Below are 20,288 nucleotides of genomic sequence, written 5' to 3' on the forward strand. Positions count from 1 at the left end.
TAGCTAGCTAGCTAACCCATCCTAACTACTTAAGAAGCAGCCCAAACGTTGTGCCTGCACAACACCGCTCGTTGTCTTTATACTCACGTTCTGTTTGGCAATGCGATGGCCCTGACCTACAGATCGGAAGCTCTCATCGAAGAGTTTCTCCAGGCTTTGTATCCTTATTCTCCGCTGCTTTTTCCATTCTTCTCGAAGAGTCTCAGCTAAACTCTGAAGCTCTTTCTCCTTCCTTTCCTTCACTTCATGCCGGACCTGCAGCGCAACGTACCGCTCCTGTTCCCGTACCTGCTCATAAATGACAACGTCATCGACATCAAAGCAAACTATCGGGCTCAAGCATAAATGACTATCTGTGGAATGTCCTGTTGCTAGGTCGCCAAGTATCTATCTATATTAGTTGCTAGGTAGCTGAATGGGGAACAAACTGGGAGAATCGAAAGACTTTTTAGACACTATATTTAACATGTACTACTTCATAAAAATGGACCAACTTGTTCTTTCTGTCATAAACAAATCGAGCACTCACAGACATGTATTTCTGACTAGATAGGTTAGCTAAGCTAAGCTAAGATAAGCTAACGCTAGGTGGCTCACTCACTTGCTGGAATCGTAGCTTCCTTCTTCTGTCCAGTTCTTCTCGAATTAGTTGCGCCTCTTCGTTTGGGCTCAGTCGCACTCGGCTCCCTTTGTTCGTTTTTCCTTTCATACTACGATATTTATGTTTTTAGATGTTGTGCTTGTTGAACTGTAGAGGTTAGCTAGCTAGAAACTAGCTAACACACGGACATGTTTTAAACAGCCCGCCTATATACAGTTTTTAGACGTTCCCATAATTCCATACGGGACCAGTTGTTCCGGTGTAGAGACGCTTGCGCAATGGTTCAATCGTTACTCCCTCGCCAATGAATCTTGATGATTTACAAACAACTTTAAGGACACCAGTTATGTATGTGTTTTCTTAATTAAAAAAAAAATGACTGGGTAGTTCTTTGTTGAGTCCACACCGGTGAGACCTGAAGAGGCGAGCTGCGTGACAGAGAAGAGAAGAGATGACTGGAGAGCAGGAGAGAGTAAAGACAAGATAGAATTGGAAAGGATAGTATAATAGAGGGCTGAAAAGGAGAAGACAAGTGAAGGGGTGAAAATTAGAGAACAGATGTCCCTGATGTGTACTTGCAAATAAATTAAAATACCTCTTTCCTATAGCTGGACTTGTCTTCATATAACTGTAACGTGCCCCCACTGTTCAGTGAGTGAAAGAGCTGTACAGTTGCTATTGTTGTCTTAATACAATTATTAAATCCAGATTTGCCTCTTCGTTGTTTAAACCCTCCCACCGATCCTAGGAAAGGCCCGTTGAGGATTACTCATCCTAGTTGATGTAACTCCCTTCTGCACCACACTAAGGTTACACAAAAATGCATAGATTTCTTTTTATATGATTATGGTTATACTTTATTAGTCCTTAAAAATAATAATTTCATCTCGAGTTAGTGATTCCCTATCCCCTTGGGTAGATATGGTCCACCCAAAGTTCCAGTCATAGCTACAGTCTTGGGGTGCGTGGATGCTGGAAACCATGCAAGTGATGACTAAGGTAATTACCTCACTAAGATATATTCTATATAGCACTGGAAGTAAAAAAAAAAAAAAAAAAAAAAAAAAGTAGCCTCGAAAACAGTTGTTGTTTTTTTTCCTGTTTTCATATATGTAACCCAGCCACAAAGTAGCTTTGTTTATTATATTTATACAAAACATTTTGTTTATGTTCAGACACATTGCCCAAAGACAAATGGTCTGTTCCCTTAGTTTGTAGGTCCGAGAACTGTACTACAGCACACCTTTTAGTTCACACGCATGCGCAGTTTAGCACCATGAGTGGAGAAACGTCTGATGGCTGCTCGTAAGAACATGCATCCAGTGTGGATAATATATTCACTGTTTTACTTCAAAAACACATATTGCTGCTGATATTCTTCATATTAGGTAAGATTTTTTTTTTTGTTATTTTGGACATTAAGTATACTTCGGTGCTCTGAGTTAAGTACCGACTATGTTGTGATCTATGCTAACTATGCGGAAATTAGCCAGGCATTCGGCAGCCTGTATTAAGTTCAGATGTTGCTATAAACCTTTGCAAACATGTTAACGATTTTCAGTGTTATTTCATTGTATATTTGCTGTAGACTTAAAATATGTTGTCTTGCATAACTATTTTAGTGCCGCTAATTTAATTGTGATAAGATAATTTTGTTTGCTTGTGTACATTTATCTGTAATTTTATTATGAAACACTAATAATAATAATAATAATGCCTAATGCTAATGATTCTCCCCAGATCCTACCAGACATACTCCAAAGGGGGCGGTAAATGCACTTTTTATTGGTTTCCCCAACACCGTAGACACCGTAGAAAAAGACTGTACCATTCTTTGCAGTGTTTGCACTAGCTAGTTAATCGATTAAAGCTAAGACTGTGGTCAACATAGTTAGCTAGATAATTGATTAGCTACCTATTCAAATATGTAAGTAACACGGCGGTTTGACTTTTTAACTATTATTAGTACAGTTCCGAATGTCAATTGTAGCTTGTTTTTCAAAACTCCAGTTAGCTAGCTAGGATAGCTAGGTTTACAGTAGTTCCCCGTGTCTTTATTGTGGCGTGTTAGATACAGACAATAGACTGTATATTTACTCTATGCTAGAGACAGCCAGATAGGCAACTATTAGCTAGGTAATGCTAGCTAGCTACTTTCCCTCAGTAAGTGCCGCGCTGTATGAGCGTCGACTAATTAACGTCAAGTCGATGGATTAATTAAGTGGGGCTATCTAGCTATTGACGACAGAGCAGCCATAACGGGCTAGCTGATAGTTGGTTAATAATGTTGTGTTAGCTAGCATAGCATAGCAAGTTAGCTAGTACAACGTTGTGGTAATTTATAGTCTCATGTAGTCTGTAACGACAAAGAACCACTATAAAGGAGTTTTTACCGTAATATAATTTGTTATGCTGGTGGCCTTCCATTTTACTCCACAATCTCAACTGGCCAATAATAAGATGGGTTAGCTATCTAGGCAAAGGGGAAACGTTGCAAGCCATAAATATGCGTGCAGGTTACTCCTCCAAATATCGAGTGAAATGTTAAGTTTATTGTTATTGTATAAATAATGTGCAGTGAACCTGCCCTTTATTGTCTGTTACGTTAGCTGGCTAGGATTGCTATATTTGGGTGGCTATTTTACAAAATCTTAGTTATTTTACAAAAGCTACATACGAGATACAATCCCCTTCTCGGCAGCAAACTCCGGTACCTCTTTCAATCCAAAGTCGATGTTATCCCTGTTTGTTAGCTCTATATGGATCAAAAGAATGAAACTAGGTTCATATGTTTCAGTCAACAATGGGGGAAATCTTTGTTTTGCAGAGCAGAACTAAATGTGGTATATGTTTCAGTCGAAAGCGGAGGCAATCCCCATGCATTTTCCTTTTGTACTTATCAAAAAATGAGACTAGGATCGCGCATTTTAGTTAACAATTATCAGTGCGTTACAGTGTATAATTAAATGTTCAAGTTATGATTACAGGGAAATAATGGAACATTGTGCGTCATAAGACACGCAGGTTGCAAAACAAGCACATGCTTTCAGTGCTGATACTACCACGGTAGTGACTTTAAAATGCTCATTTTGCAAAGGTGTTACACTTTTAAGAATATAGTGAACATGTTTTTGGAATCAACATGAAGTGCAGTGCTGATAGTATAGAAGTACTAAAAGTGCTATTAGTATTTCAGTATTTTATAACATGTACATTGTGTACCTATGCATAAGAAAATTAACTCAAAAGGAAACTGCTTGCTTTCCAAAGATCCAGGCTTATGATGATGAGTATACAAAGTTATACGTGACTCCCACTTCTTCTTGAACTCCTTCCTTCCATAAAATTGCATTTTGTAACATCAAAGTAATGAGAAGTTCCACCTGTTCTCTAGGTAGTTAGCACAACAAAACTACTTTCTCTGTAGCAAAATCTGTTAACCTAGCACACTGCCTCAGTTGATTAAGCCACAGTGTGGCACAAAAAAACCCCTTATGCAACCTTATATTATCTTGTTTCATGTCAAATTGACTGTTCAGCTAATCAGAAAATGCTTCCTCTTGGCTGACATTCGACATGCACAATTGGTAAAAAAAAAAAAAAAAAAATGCTCTGATGAGGACTTGCCAGAGCCAACAGTATAGAACACACTACACCGAGTGTGGGCTCACCATTATGCCCACCAGTGGCCTGCTGATGACCGATAATCAGGATGGTGTGTCGATAGACTAAAAGTTTGTTGAAAAAACGTAACTAATTTATTGAATAAAAAATAATAGGACAAATTTTACTGCTGTTTTGCATGACTACTACTTTCTGTTGGCTGTTTTGAAATTCATGACTCCTTTCTGTTGTCAAGACCATAAAATGCTTTAAGATGTTTGAGTTTAAAGCAATACCTGTGCAAGTTTAATGGATGTAACACAAACATAATTATATTTTAAAATGGGGGATGAATTTCTTGGTATGTGGACTGCCATAAAAAGCATACCCTTGTAATTTTCTGTTGATCCAAGCTCAAAATCATTTTAATTGTATATACTTGGGGCCAGTTTATGTCTCATGGATGTAACACCAAGTTATGAAATATATTAAAATGAACAACATTTTTACACTATTGTAATGTTCTTGTATAAACAAAACATTTAGTTCTATGTAAAACAGGGCTTTCTAACATTGTTGACTGAAATGTGCATTATTCTAGTCTAGGGATAGGCGTCTAGGTATTGCCTTTTTTCATGCCATTTTCAAATAATCTTGTGCTATAAATTATTGGGGGGGTGGGATTAATACACATTCTGTAAACAAACGTTTATTTTAAAGATGCATCAGAACATTACAAATGGTACTTAGTTTGCACTTCACGATAGCGCAATATCTGAAAAATATATTTAAACCTTACAGCTTTAAACACACCTAGGCTATACTATTTAGCCATTGGTTTCAGTAGATTTAATCTCTCACTGAACACTGTTAAAACGGAGGCAAAAAATCCTTCAGGCTTTAACATTGAATACAAACAGTTCAACAGTGTTTTAATGACAAATTTAAATTGGCTTGTATGTGGCCTGTTAAGAAACGATGGCAAGAAAATTCACTATTCAAGCTTTTTTGCCAGAAAAGCTAACTGGTTTACTTTGTCACACTTAAGAAAGTTACGCACAGGGCTAACTATTGTCTACAGTGCTGAACAATTGCTCTGATGCTCAGCTCGTGGCACAAACACGCAGTACTTTCTGGTTAACTTGGTCATCATTGATAAGTGGTTTTGATTCTACTAAATTAGAGGGTTTTCATCTCAGTGGATTACAGGCTTGCAAAAGTAAGCAGAAATCTCGGATGCTACATGCTCCTCTGTATACATCAAAGTTCTGCTGGCTGATGTGTTTTTTTTTTGTTTTGTTTTTGTTTGGGTTTTTTTTTTGTTTTTTTTCTGGATGCTGCCGATAGTTGCTTCTCTTTTAGACAGCCCACACTGTTCATTTCCCTTTTCTCACTCTCCCCATCCTATCAGCCACTACCACCAGAGCTGGTTCCGATCACATGTGACCATCTCTTCATTTAACCAAGCTTTCATCTCAGCACAAGATGTGTCGGCAATTTCATGTCCACCATGGTATTTAGGGTCAATTTTTCCACATCATATTTTATATTTTGCCTCGTTTCCCCAGAATCCCATTTTTAATGGCTTTTGTTGGTGGGATGTCGACATCTATTGCAACCAAAAGATCTTCACTGCACAGCTTAAGTATGGGGACTATAGAAGAGCTGGACATGCAGTTTTCTCTGGACAAAATATCAGTAAACAAACTAACGGGTTTCAGTGCGGTACCAATAGCCTGTAAAACATCTGTCTTGCCATGTCAGGGAGAGACTGCTTCGTCTCTCGTTGGGCAGATCCTATCCAGTGCTTTCTGGCTCATCATTGGCTGCTTAGAGCCCCAAAGTGTAGCACAGTCCTGTCAAAAACATATCAAGCAACATAGTTTATATAGTTTCAAATAAAATGTTGTCTGTTAATCAATTTATTAATTTATTTAGCTACATCAATAAAAAACACTAACAAAACAGCAGTGTAATGGGATACAATTTTTTCATTGTGTATAAGTCTACATAAACATCACACTTTATATAGGTTGTTAATAAAAACATACCATTATGTAACAATTATTTTTAAATATTCTAATTATTAAATATTATGGCGGCAATATAAAGTATACATAAAACATTAAGATACAGTACAACTGTAAGCTACTACAAAACCATAGAATAGGCTTGTAAAAAATAAACAGATAGTAAATGTGAGCTGACTGCATTGAGGAAGTCTCAAGTCTTCTCAGTTCTCTTTTCCAATACCAGCTTTGGTAGAAGGCTGCAGTCATGGCACAGCAAACTTCAAGAGTATGATCTGTTTTTTGCCTTCGCTCATGCAGTCTGCTCTACACTGCCAAATTGAGACTATGACCGAAACAGTTTAACCATGGCAAGTGCAGAAGCTTGATAGAAGCTTGATTAGCTCCATTATCTGTAGTTATAGCTGAGAGCTTATTCTCAATCAGTTACCATTCTCAGAGTGCATCAACTAGCCTGCCAGTAATGTTGGCAGCTATGTGAGTTTTTGCAGGAAAAATGTTGTTTCGAGACATTTAGACTGTAATTTCCAGTCTGGTGTGATGAAGTTGACGATCAGTGACATTTATGGTGTCATGTTCACGGATGGCCACATGTCTGAATGAATAGCTGTCTGCAGTCGACAGCAGTGCGTGTTGTACATCTTGTTGAACTTTGTTATACAAGTGTTAGGAATCACTATTTTAGAAAAGTATTTCCTTCCAGGTAGCTCGTACTGGCAATCAAGTGTTTGGATCCTAGCTTTAAATGAAGGTTTTTCTACCGTATGACCCATTTATTTAGTGAGATATTTTGTAACCGCTACTATACGTCTTCCATCACACACTGCCCCTTATATATTTTGGATTTGGCGAAAGCGCTTGTTAGTTTTTTGTGACTGTGCCGCTGTAGCTTTGCCAGCAGTGACTATGTGGCTTTTTGAGGTCGACGGCATTTGTGAAGCAATTAGAGGTTGCTTAGTTTTTAGATGCAAATACATATTCGAAGTGTTTCCATCCTTAGCTGCGGATGTTTATAAGCAAATCTTACTTACATGAAGGTTCATGAAGGTTTGTTGGTTCTTCGTTGCTACTCTTTGTTCCGTTTGTAGTTCCCTATAAGTGAACTTGGAGAATTTGGTGGTAAATGACTTGGCTGTGTTGGCTAACTATTTGGCCTTCTTTTTGAAGCTGTTGGTTTGGATCATTTTTATATAGCAAATACATTGTTACCGTCTACTTGGTTAGGTTATAAAAAATTCTCAATTAGCATTCGTTCACGCCTCCCCAGAAAATGTCCTTGTGGAATGGGCTTGCTGATATCAAGACTGTTTATGAGATGCAGTAGTGTTTGGAATGAGAATTTAGTCATGTTTGTGGTTTAATTATTTTCTGCAGAAGCTGGGTGAGAGACCAGGATGTCTGGGGGCCCTGCAGTGCGTGTGAGTATTGAGTCGTCCTGTGAGCGACAGGTACAGGAGGTTTCACTGGATGGAGTGGAGACATATGTGCCACCACTGTCCATGTCACAAAATCTTGCAAAGCTTGCACAGCGGATTGACTTTGGCCAGGGTTCTGACTCAGAAGAGGAAGAACCAAATGGGGAAAGCAGAGATACAGACTGGAACAAGCAGGAACCAGAAGAGGATGAGGGTGAGAGGGACTTGTCCTCTGTCCATAAACCTTTCCTAATGGTTCATTCTTACTCCTGCAGAATATGGAGAAATGCAGAGAATTAATGCACAGTAACTAATGTGAAAAGCAAATCAAATTCGATGGTGACCAAGGTTAGACATAAGCTTGAACATATAGCAAAAGCTACTATTAGCCAGGATACACAATAATTTATAATAGGCTTCTTACCTGTTTTTGTATTGAAATTAAACAAACCAAAATATTTTTTTATTTCATTTTATCCTTGGATAAACAAAAATCACTTATGAGCTCCATTTCTTTATGTATTCTGCACTAATAACAATAACAATCACCAATTATAATAATATCATTTGAAGCAAATTGCTTTTATTTTGTAGTGCAGTTACTCTAAAAGTTTTAAAAGTCTTCTTGGGTAGGATACATTTAATTTATCCTCTGCTGAAAGCTGTTTGGAGTGACTTCTCTTTTATCCAGAAGTAACTTTTTAGGTTTTTAGTTTTAAGCAGTAAATTTAGAAGCGTTTTCCCTGGGGCTGTTTTCCATTTACTTTTGTGTGTATGTGTGTATGTATGTATGTGTATATATATATATGTGTGTGTGTGTATGTATGTATGTATGTATATATATATGTATATATATGTGTATATATATGTGTATATATATATGTATATATATGTGTATATATGTATATATATGTATATATATGTGTATATATGTATATATATGTGTATATATGTATATATATGTATATATATATGTATATATATATATATGTATATATATGTATATATGTATATATATGTATATGTATGTGTATATATATATATATATATGTGTGTGTGTGTGTGTGTGTGTGTATATATATGTATATGTATATATGTATGCATATATATATATATATGTATATGCGCGCGCTCATTATCATATGTTACATATGTAACTTCTCTCAGGCCTTGTGAAATTCCAGCCATGTTTGTGGCCATGGGACTCTGTGAGGAATCACCTACGTAGTGCCCTGACTGAAATGTGTGTACTGCATGATGTGCTCAGCATCATCAAGGAGAAGAAGTACATGGCTCTTGACCCTGTTTCCCAAGATCCCACTGCTGCAAAGGTAACAGCCTTCTTACAGTAAGAGTAATTACAGATTTCTTATTATTAAAGTCTCAGCAACAGCCATTGATCTAATTTAAAGATTTAAACTGTTGGCGTTTACTACATAGCAATCAATAAAAGCACAATTTCTGAAGTTTCTGATGGATTGGAAGGCCCATGTTCGGGCATGAGGGCCACAGCAAACTTGGAGCACTATGTGTGTAAAACAAATTCTCCACATTAATTGCGGTATCATAGGTGCTACAAACAGCAACTTCATGCAGTTGTATCCAAAGACACAGGGAAATTTGAAAAGGTCTATCTTTGTTTTAATTTATTGAACACATCTTCCAGATTTTATCACAGTCTCAGTTCGTTAAAATCTACCTGTTGACCTATGTAGTGAATGTGGTTTAGCCCCAATAAAATTGGAAATATAGAAAATATTTCCTAAGGTAATATAGCCAGGAAAGTATAGCCAAGAATGCAGAAGAAATCTCATGTATCAATTAGGGTGCACACAAAAAGAGGGGCAACAAATGAAAGCTGGATTTTGGAAAATGCAAGCCTGCTGAAATTGATTTGTCTCAAGCCCAGAGATTTAACAGAATGGCCCAGGTGGGTGGGTACTTGCGCTGACCATTACTACCAAAATCTGAAATCTGGCCAACAGATTATATGTAGCCCTTTTCTCATTCATTTCTTTAACTAATCAGATACTGGTAAGTTATCAATAAGAGTTTATCATTGTTACAGTACACATAAAATAAAGGAATCTTCTAGCACTAATCCTCAAAAATATTTTTCAGAGTAATTTAAAATGGTTTTTAAGTGGTTGGCTACTGCTTGGTTACAGTTATAGGCACTGCAAAAATAACCTCTCAAAAACCTCTGCAGGGCACAGATTTCCTTTCAAGAAATTCCTCTCAGTTCAGATGGCCCATTTGTTGGCCAGCACTTCTCACTTCACAGCAGCATAGGTTGTTTGGTGAGGGTCAGCTTACAATAGATGAAGGAACCCAATGCTCTTCTCCCTTGACATTTTTGCCCTGAACTGCTCTGAGGCAAGTATTTAATGAGTTTGTCTATAAGCCAGCAAAAGTCAGGATGTTGAAGTAGTTTAGCAGTTAAGTAACATTTTTAACTGGTACTTCCTTGTGTAATCTACTTTGTCTTTTTTTGTAAGTTCTGTGAGACTATCAAGGGGAGATGAGGAACAAATATTTTATAATGGTCTATTAACCCCAGAAAAGCAGGCACTTTCTTATTGTTCAAGAAGTCTGTCACCTGTGGAACAATACAATGCATGGAACATTCTGAGCACTGTTAACATTGCCAGGTGCTAGCTTCCTCTCCAGGGAAGCGGTGCACTTAAAGTGGATGACTCTCCAAGTGGTTTCTTTAAGATGTTTTGAGAGAAAAGTTGCTGTGACTGGGTGTACTACTAAAATTGATACTCTAGATTCTCTGTAGATTACTATGGTAGCACATTTTAATGAGTGCAACACAAATATTAGCTCCTCAATGATACTCCAGCTATCAGTTATTTCAAGGGCCTATGCATTAGACAGCTTGGTGAAGGCTCTATCTCATTGGACAGCTGATATTGCCAGTCTTTGCTTAAGTAGTTGCTGAAATGTCATAAATTAAAGTTGTTTCGGTTTCATAGCTTGCGTGGCATTTGAATTATGAAATGGAGAATAGTGAGTGCGCACTGAGGCAACTAGCAGAGACAACTATTTCATTTTTATTTTTAAATCAAAATATAATTTATGGCAAGCTAGAATGAATGTGTGGTACAAGGATTTGAGTCTCTTTTAAGGTGCTGCTGTTAGCTAAGGTCAGTTTCATAGCGTTGCCAAACACACATGCTGTGACTTTTAGCCCCCATTGCACAAAAACTGTCAGCCAAGATCAGACCTCTTGTCTGGTGGGCAGGGTTTTATCATAGGGGCTGCAGTTATCACTTGCGGTTTCACCTTTAGAGGTGTATCTTTTTCCTGGTCTCTCTGTAGAGGGGAGAAAATCATGAGTACAGCACCTTCCCTTCTTTCTGGTTTGGCAATCCCAGTGCCCTTTCTGCGAGATCCTTGACCTCTATCATTTATTCTGGGGTTTTAAGACCCTCTGTTGTGGCAGAAGCACTTCCAGGTACCATTTCTGGTCAGTAATGCACTCAAAAACATAAAGATAGTATTTGATAGGAAGGAGCTGATGGGCTTTCATTAATACATCAGTTTCATGATGCATTAATGCAAGCATGACATTCCAATCTTACATAAACAAGTTGGATGATGACAGATGTTTTTACATGAAGAGGATCATATATTTATTTATTAAGTACTATTATAGATTGTATAGAATAGGCCATATGTGAGAGTGTACAGAAATGTATCACCCAGTTGAGTGCAGGGCAGTGAAGGTAAATTGAAAAATATTTGTGATAATAGCCTAACAGTAATAATATAACAATAATAATAGCCTAACAGTTACATGGCTTTATTAGTGGCATATTAGAGTTCATGAAAGTGACCTTGACATTTTGTGATCTTAAAAGTCTAGAGGAGGTCATTTTTGCACCATCTGTAACTTTGAAACCAAGGGGTACTATGTAGCAGTGGTGCTTGGCATTATTGAAGGATTGCAACATTGAAGTTTCTCCACAGGACAAGGCAGGTCCACAAGAACCAGTTGAATCGGAATAAAAAGATCAGCACCATGAACACACATACCCTGTCAGCCATCAGAAACTCAGCAGTCACAATAAGCTGGCCAAGAGCAGAATTGGGAGCTGCTGATGTCAAGCCCAGAAAACTACTCATAATGCATGGAGCACCCAAGATCCAACTTCCAAAAGTTGTCCACAAGCTGGAAGAAAAGAGAAAGGGGCCCACAAAAGTGTAAAATTCACTGCCTAGAATGAGACAAGAAACTTCTGTTACAGGCATTAGCCTCCAAGAACACTGATTATTGTTCTTCAAACAGATCACATGGATAACATAGAAGCAGTGGAGGCATCATGGATGGATAAGCCCCTCCATTCATGTTTGTTCATGTCTATCTAGACCCCTCAGGTCTTCCAGCTAATCAGTAAGAAGAAATCTCTTGCCAATGCAGCTCAGTTGCTCCTAAAGGGGGCAGAAAAGCTGAGTAAGTCTGTAGCAGAGAGTCAGGAGCAGCGGCGGCAGCGTGACTTTAACACTGAACTGCTGCAACTGCGCTCACAGTGGAAACTGCGCAAAGTTGGAGACAAAATACTTGGAGACCTAAGCTACCGCAGTGCTGGTGAGTCTAGTTGGGGCGAATGTATGCATGTTTGTATGTGTACAGGGCCCTGTGATTGTGTGTTTTGTGCTGATGCTACCCAGCTAATCTTTGTACTGGGGTGGTAAGATGTGTGATACATTATGGGAATTATGTGCTAACACTATGTTTATGGCTATGTCTCAAATGTGTTAGGGTCTACTGATCTGTAGTAATGCTCTGTTAATGTCCTTACATCACTGTAGGGTCTCTTTTTAACCACCATGGCACCTTTGAGGTTATTAAAAACACTGATATCGATTTGGATAAGAAAATTCCAGATGACTACTGTCCTCTCAATGTCCAGATCCCCAGTGACCTGGAGGGCTCAGCATACATTAAGGTGAAAGTCACACTGTTGGATATGGTACAATGACACAGTGCAAAGCCAAATGCATGTTGTTGGTAGGGTGAAATAGGAAAGCATGTTCTGTCTTCAGGTCTCTATTCAGAAACAATCCCCAGATATAGGAGACCTAGGAACAGTCAGCCTTTTCCGGAGGCAACCCAAGGCCAAGCCAGGTACTGAGTAAAACTGCTGATAAATTCACCTTAAAAACATCTAAATTGGTGTTTACTTTCAAGTTTGATTTTGTCTTACTCTTCTAAATACACAGTAAATGTTTATGCATTTTTTCACCATACAAGGAGCTAGCTGTGTGTAAGGTATTTGAGCAGTATAATTTTTTTTGTTTTGTGTTTTTTTTTTTTTGTTTTGTATAATACACTCTAGTATTATACAACCTTTTAAAATATATGTTCCCTAGGTCTTTTAGTCTTAGTCAAATAAGTTACAAACCTCACCTTTTCACTTTTATAGAAATGACTACCGTTAGATCTGTATCTGATCTTGCATATGTTCTATATTGCCAAAAGTATTCAATCACCCATCCAAATAATTGAATCCAGGTGTTCCAATCACTTCCATGGCCACAAGTGATTAAAACCAAGCACCTAGACATGCAGACTGCTTCTACAAACATTTTTGAAAGAATGTGTCGATCTTAGGAGCTCAGTGAATTCCAGCGTGGTACCGTGATAGGATGCCACCTGTGCAACAAGTCCAGTCATGAAATTTCCTCGACACTATATATTCCAGTGAACTGCCAGTAGTATTATAACAAAGTGGAAGGGATTGGGAATGACAGCAACTCGGCCGCGAAGTGGTAGGCCACGTGAAATGACAGCAGATTCAGCGGACGCTGAGGCACATAGTGCACAGGGGTCGCCAACTTTCTGCAGCGTCAATTGCTGCAGACCTTCAAACTTCATGTGGCCTTCAGATTAGCTCAAGAACAGTATGTAGAGAGCTTCATGGAATGGGTTTCCATGGCCAAGCAGCTGCATCCAAGCCTTACATCGGCAATGCAATGCGTCAGATGCAGTGGTGTAAAGCACGCTACCACTGGACTCTAGAGCAGTGGAGACGAGTTCTCTGGAGTGACGAATCACACTTCTCTGCCTGGCAATCCAATGGACGAGTCTGGGTTTGACAGTTGCCAGGAGAAGTTCAAGTTCAAGTTTGGTTTATTCGTCACATACATGGTCATACACAGTATAATTCGCAGTGAAATGGTGGAGAGTGCTCTGTCCAAACTGAGGAAAAGAAAACAGGGGTGCATAGAGAAAAATATACATATATGCAAGATAAATATATATATTCTATGAGAACGATACTTGTCTGACTGCATTGAGTTTGGTGGATGGGGGATTATGGTGTGGGGTTGTTTTTCAGGAGTTAGGCTCAGCCCCTTAGTGAAAGGAACTGTTAATGCTTCAGCATACCAAGATATTTTGGACAATTTCATGCCCCCAACTTTGTGGGAACAGTTTGGGGGTGGCCCCTTCCTGTTCGAATGTGACTGTGTACAAAGCAAAGTCCATAAGGACATGGATGAGTGTTTCTGGCCTGCACAAAGTCCTGACCTCAACCTGATCGAACACCTTTGGGATTAATAATTGGAGCAGACTGCAAGCCAGGACTTCTCGTCCAACATCAGTGTCTGTCCTCACATGCACTTCTCGAAGAATGGTCAAAAATTCCCATAAACACACTCCTAATGCTTGTGGAAAGCCTTCGCAGAAGAATTGAAGCTGTTATAGCTGCAAAGGGTGGGCTGACATCATATTAAACTCTAGGGTTTAAGATTGGGATGCCACTCAATTTCATATGCCTGCGAAGGCAGACAAGCGAGTACTTTTGGCAGTATCGTGCATATAACAGAAAAAAAAGCTAATGTGCAAAAGAAGGCAGCAGATCGGTAACCTAAAAGTGGAACATCTCTCTCAGGTTCCCAGGCATGGCATCTAAAGCTAGAAGCTGCCCAGAATGTTCTCCTTTGTAAAGAGATCTTTGCTCAGCTTTCTCGGGAGGCAGTGCAGATAAAATCTCACATTCCGCACATTGTCGTCAAGAACCAAATCATCTCCCAGCCTTTCCCTGGTGAGTGCACACACACACACACACACACACACACACACACACACACTGGCTCTCTCAAAACAGATCAGTATTGTATTTTGGGTAGTGGTATGGGTATATGTGTATATAAGAGGGAGTTTTGTATGAGTGTGTGAGTTTGGTGTTTGCTGTCCTTGGTGTATGTGTGTGACTGTGACATGGTATGTGGAGTTAAAAATTTCAGGACTGTGCTTCACCTCTCCAGCCTAATAGGATGTTTATAATTGCAGGGCTGCAGCTCTCCATCTCTCTGTGCCACTCCAATATAGAGAAGAAGAACCACAGAGCTTCACCTGACAAAAGCAAACCAGATGACCATCTGTATGTGCTGGAGCACAACCTGCACCAGCTTATTAGAGAGGTATACATATCTATATGAGTTTAAAAAAACAAAAAAAACCCAGCTGTTTTAATAAAAGAACTGAATGAATAAAAAGTATTCCCCTATACATGCAACAGCACAACCTGCACTAAGTTATTTGACAAGTCTGTGTGTGCACGCATAGTCTGACTTTGTCTTCTTTTTATTTCTGTCTGCATCCTTAATCTCACACATTCATTAGAATAAAGCTATTTTTGAAATGTATGTCCTTGAAGGCAGTAAGAAAAAGTAGCATTTATTTTCTAAATCATAATGGCCTCCCTTGGTTGTATACCCCATGTGTGTAGTTCCATAAGCAGAACTTGAGCTCGTCTGTGATGCCTCACCCTGCAAGTGCTCCGTTTGGACCAAAGCGGTTGCGACTGGCTGGGCCAATGGCCTACGATAAACCTGAAATTAACTGTCTACAGCACAGTGAGGGCCTACTGGAGAAAATCATCAAACAAGCCAAACACATCTTCCTCAGGAGTAGGTAATGTGTATATGTACACACACAGACACACAAATAATTTATTCAGGATGGGCACCATGCCTTTCTTAGGAGTGTGTAAACACAGAGAACTTCTGTCTCTCTCAGGACGGCACGGACGATTGACAGCTTGGCAAGCCGTATAGAGGATCCTCAGATTCAAGCTCACTGGTCCAATATTAATGATGTGTATGAGTCCAGCGTCAAAGTCCTGATCACTTCACAAGGCTATGAGCAGATTTGCAAGTAAGAGCAAATACTAGAGACACCCAGACACAGTAAGCTTCTAGTGTGTTATAGTACATATACATTCCACTTTATTAGAAGCAGCTTATTTAGAAACAGGTAGTTTCTAATAAAAGTGGCCACCAAAAGAAAGAAGAAAATGTTTTGGTTATGACTTTAAGGCCTGAGCCTCATTTGAACTTGATATTTTAAAACCTTTAAGAACTTTCAGGACTTAGCTTTAAGGACATAACCTATAATAAAAGCTCAGTGCTTTTAATAAAATAGATCATGTGTGTATGCATGTTATTTATTACAGTTCTATTGACATGAGCATAAATGGAAAAAAACTCAGTCTGACAAAAAAAATGTCCAACCTCTCTCATTATCTCAGGTCTATCCAGTTGCAACTAAATATTGGAGTGGAGCAGATCAGAGTGGTGCACAGAGATGGACGAGTTATCTCTCTCTCCCATCAAGAGCAAGAGCTGCAAGACTTCTTACTGTCACAGGTAAACACCCACTTAAACACAAGGGTATTGTTTGTAGGTTTACGCATGTATGAGATTCAATCTAATGTAAACCAAATTGGCTGGATTATTGCTTCTCTTAAAGCAGAACTTAATTCTTCAAAATCTCACTGTGTCTTGCCTATGTGTGTTGGTCAGATGTCTCAGCACCAGGTACATGCAATACAGCAGTTAGCAAAGGTAATGGGATGGCATGTACTAAGCTTCAGCAACCATGTGGGACTTGGAGCCATTGAGAGCATTGGCAATGCTTCTGCCATTACTGTAGCATCACCCAATGGAGAGTATGCCATCTCAGGTAATTACACACAGTCTAACACACACATATTCCTCATGTGCACACATCTCATATTAATGCAACACCTACTACCATGCAATATCACTAATAAAATGTTCAGTCTTGGTAGTGGCCATGGTCAGGTAGTGGGGGAAAAAAAAAAACGAAACAATGATGACCAAGATATGGGATGGCTAAGAGATCGTACATGCCATCACACAGGTGACTAATAAGATTACATAATAGTGAGTATAGGTATTTCTAAAACGGACTTGAGTGTATATGCTGTTTGTCTATGTATATGCTGAGTTCTCCATCTGCAGTGACGGGTGAAAGAACTCTAGAAATGCTGCTGTTTCTTGTCACACTCATACCAATCCTCTAGTCAGACAGCAACCTATGGTAAAAGGGCTGGAGGATGGCTGCATTCACAATAGTCTGTAATTAAATATTGGTATATAATGCACCTATAAGACGGGTATATTTTAAAATGGACAATGAATATTAGCGGTGTAACGAAGCAATGTAACACAATTCATTGTGATGCATCGTCCTGTGTATTATGCTATCTAATGCAGTTGTATTGTTTAAACACCAGAAGTCACACTCGACCTTTGGCAAAGCTGTTACAGTGTCACGTTTTGGTACAATAGCATGTTATAAACCACTGTTCTATGTTTCTTTTTTAATTGCAGGAGACTAAATATTCTTGTTTAAAATTTGATACAAAAGTTACACAGTATTGTTCATTGTTTATGCTTCAGAAATAAAAAGGAATGCTTTTACTTGGTTATTTATTATGGTAGTTACTTTTTGTTTACAACTTTTTTTAATTATGATTATTTTTTAACAGTTGTAAACTTGTTACTAATTTCATTTAATTGCAGGGAAGTAAATATTCTTTATACAAGAAAAAATGAGCATTGTGCATTTTTTTTGCATTGTTTATACATGAAAAAATTCAAATATAAGTTTTGTCGAAGATATCGTATTGTGCATCGAATTGTGAGCAAAGTACATTGTTACACCCCTAGTGAGTACAGGTGCAGGCTAGGTGTTTCTAACTTTTACAACCTACAAGGTATGATAAAAATATGGCAGGCTGTTTAAAGATTAACTGTATATAAAAGTGCCTCTCTCTGTGTGTGTGTGTGTGTGTGTGTGTGTGTGTGTGTGTGTGTGTGTGTGTGTGTGTGTGTGTGTGTGTGTGTGTGCGCGTGCGTGCGTGCGCGTGCGTGTGCGTGCGTGCGTGTGCGTGCGCGTGCGTAGTGCGGAATGGGCCTGAGAGTGGGTGTAAGGTTCTGGTTCAGTTTCCACGTGGCCAGGCTAAAGACCTACCAAAAAGTGACGTCTTGCAGGATGGGAAATGGAGCCATTTGCGAGGGCCATATAAAGAAGTGCACTGGAGCAGGATGGAAGGCAAGAACTTTGTCTACAAAATGGAGCTTCTAATGGCTGCACTGACTCCCTGTCCTTAGACCACATTTGTCTAAACCATGTTTTATACATTATCTACAATGTCTGTACATCGGTTTTCTTCTCATTTCGCCCTTCACCATAAATTCTCTATTTTTGAGTGTATTATTGTAACTGCATCACATTGTTTTTGTTCTGAAGATGAGAGGGCTGCTGATTAAGCCCATCAATAAACAGTGATGCAGTGAAAAACAACTTTTCCATTTGCAGGCCATTGGAGCATTTTCTTATTCTCTTGTAATATGGCAAATAGTTATGTATTTCACCCAGTATAGTGAACATCAATATTAAATATTTTTTTGTATGGAAATTAATAAATATGAAATATTGATTGTCTATACTAAGAATCACTGTCATGGTCTGAATAATAGTTACATTCAATTCATATATTAATATATTAATGTATATTGATATAAGTATATATTCATTTAAAATCAGTTGTGAACAAGTAGGTTGAGTGGCATAATGCTGAAGACCATGATTGTGATTTAAATAAAAAGAATAGACACGAGACTCTATACAAACTTTGCACAAAGTTATGCATGCAGGGTACAAGCAGATAAATATATGCTCAGTATATCATAAAACTAAATATATTAAGACAATGAAAGGTAAGGCAGAATAATGCCTAATTTTTGAGAGGAAGAAGAACTTTTGAGATATAAAGAATTTGAAGTTGATTTAATAACAGCAATACCTGGTTGGAGAATGCAAACCAAAAGTTACTTGTCTAAAAATCTAACTAATAATGGACTTTCTTATATATCATAACTGATGTATTGTTAACCTCTCTTTCAATGGGAAGGAAACAGAAGATTCTAGAAACCTCAGGAGTTGGTCCCATGTATGGTTTAATTGGACTTCCTCTGGCTGTAGCTCACATATTTGTGACATGTTTTATCTCTCCCCATGAAAAATCCAAATGTTCTTGATCATCGTCATTGGAGAAAACACATAAACCTACATGAATTAATTCATGCATTGCCTCATTACTTATTCATTTGGAAATCTTTATAGACTAAGCATTCTTTATGTTTTAACATTAAAAAGGTGTACTATTTTAAAGATGCTCTACCACATCATACCACAGGTATAGACATATTGAACTGTTGTGAATAAATTGTTTAATCTTCTGCCCTTCAGGCACATTTATAATGTGAGGACCACTTCAACTTAAAAAACTATCCAAAGGGAGGTCCACTCTCATGTTATTGTTCACAAGCTAGGTGGTTCTGGCTCTCCTTCCCAGATATTATGCTGCTCAGCCTTCAGAGTGTATACTCCACCCTCCTCCCCACAAGTTGGCTACAAGAGGATATAGCGACTGCCTGCAAGAGACAATTTTTAAGTGTTATTTCTGCTTTCCAATGCAGGTCACACATATATGGGTAAGTCATGTGTTTTTCTAAAAGGATATAGAAAAGCTCCTTATACAAAGATTCTAATACGTAATCCCTGTAAATACTAGTCAAGTCAAATTTATTTATATAGCACCTGTTTTAACAACAATCTTCACAGAACAGCTATACAGATGTACAAGTCAAAGTCAGAGTAAACAAGCCAAAGGTGACAGTGGCAAGGAAAAAGTCCCTAAGGGCATGAGGAAAAAACCTTGAGAGGAACCAAGATTCAAAGGGGGTGTCCATCCCCCTCTTGCTGACACTAGACATAACAGTAACAATATAAATAATAAGGAACGAAAATAAGTAATGAGAACAAATAAGCAATGGAAGTCTATTCTGTGTTTCTAAAATCCTAGTCTGGGTTTGATGAGTAGGTGTGTCCAAAACCCATCCAGCACAAGAATGCCTGCCACTGGTAATGGAGAAGTAGGTTGCTGGGGTGGTGGAAGGAGCCACAGCAGCTGAGATGGGTAGAGGCTCAGCAACAACATGACACCATGAGTGGCTGTATCTCACTGGAAAGAGGTGATAGATTATTAGGCATTTCCAAATACAACCATGTAAATTAGTGATCTATAGTATACAAGGATGGATTCTGGTACATCTAACCATGGCAACACAGCTAAAAGGACAGAGCCAGAAGGAAACACTGACATAAGAGCTCTCTGGAATATCAGCACTCTGCCATTCTCAGTCAACAAACTTGAGTGACAGAAAAGAGGTGAAGTGACAGCAACATTCCAGTTTAGCATAACTCTCAAGATGAACCCCTAAGTCTATACCTTTACCTAAGATGAGAGG

General features: G+C 38.5%; 2 protein-coding genes across 10 annotated transcripts in view; one reads left to right on the forward strand and one right to left on the reverse strand.

Annotated features, from left to right (window-relative positions):
* Positions 1-801, reverse strand: part of cep295 (centrosomal protein 295) — a 50,386-nt gene extending 49,585 nt beyond the window's left edge. For all 7 annotated transcript variants that reach the window (XM_027025940.2, XM_035528736.1, XM_027025939.2 and 4 more), the window contains exons 1-2: positions 602-801; positions 88-288 (exon numbers count right to left, since the gene is read on the reverse strand). In XM_027025940.2, coding sequence (XP_026881741.2) covers positions 88-288; positions 602-709 — 309 coding nt within the window. In that variant the 5' untranslated portion in view covers positions 710-801. The remainder of the gene's footprint in view (positions 1-87; positions 289-601) is intronic.
* A 1,078-nt stretch (positions 802-1,879) lies between these two features.
* Positions 1,880-19,061, forward strand: med17 (mediator complex subunit 17). Of its 3 annotated transcripts, XM_027025934.2 has the most exons (14): positions 1,880-1,989; positions 2,342-2,370; positions 7,609-7,863; positions 8,817-8,980; positions 12,027-12,246; positions 12,471-12,607; positions 12,705-12,786; positions 14,555-14,707; positions 14,956-15,086; positions 15,395-15,579; positions 15,685-15,822; positions 16,196-16,313; positions 16,470-16,629; positions 17,878-19,061. In XM_027025934.2, exons 3-14 carry the CDS (start codon positions 7,629-7,631, stop codon positions 18,084-18,086), a joined length of 1,932 nt encoding a protein of 643 aa, XP_026881735.1. In that variant the 5' UTR covers positions 1,880-1,989; positions 2,342-2,370; positions 7,609-7,628; the 3' UTR covers positions 18,087-19,061. The 3 variants fall into 3 exon arrangements, with proteins under 3 accessions (XP_026881735.1, XP_026881733.1, XP_026881734.1); XM_027025932.2 differs by lacking the exon at positions 2,342-2,370; XM_027025933.2 differs by lacking the exons at positions 1,880-1,989; positions 2,342-2,370 and adding an exon at positions 2,421-2,528.
* The last annotated feature ends 1,227 nt before the right edge of the window (positions 19,062-20,288 follow it).

This window comes from Electrophorus electricus, chromosome 7 (genome assembly GCF_013358815.1).
Source record: "Electrophorus electricus isolate fEleEle1 chromosome 7, fEleEle1.pri, whole genome shotgun sequence".
NCBI classification, from domain to species: domain Eukaryota; kingdom Metazoa; phylum Chordata; class Actinopteri; order Gymnotiformes; family Gymnotidae; genus Electrophorus; species Electrophorus electricus.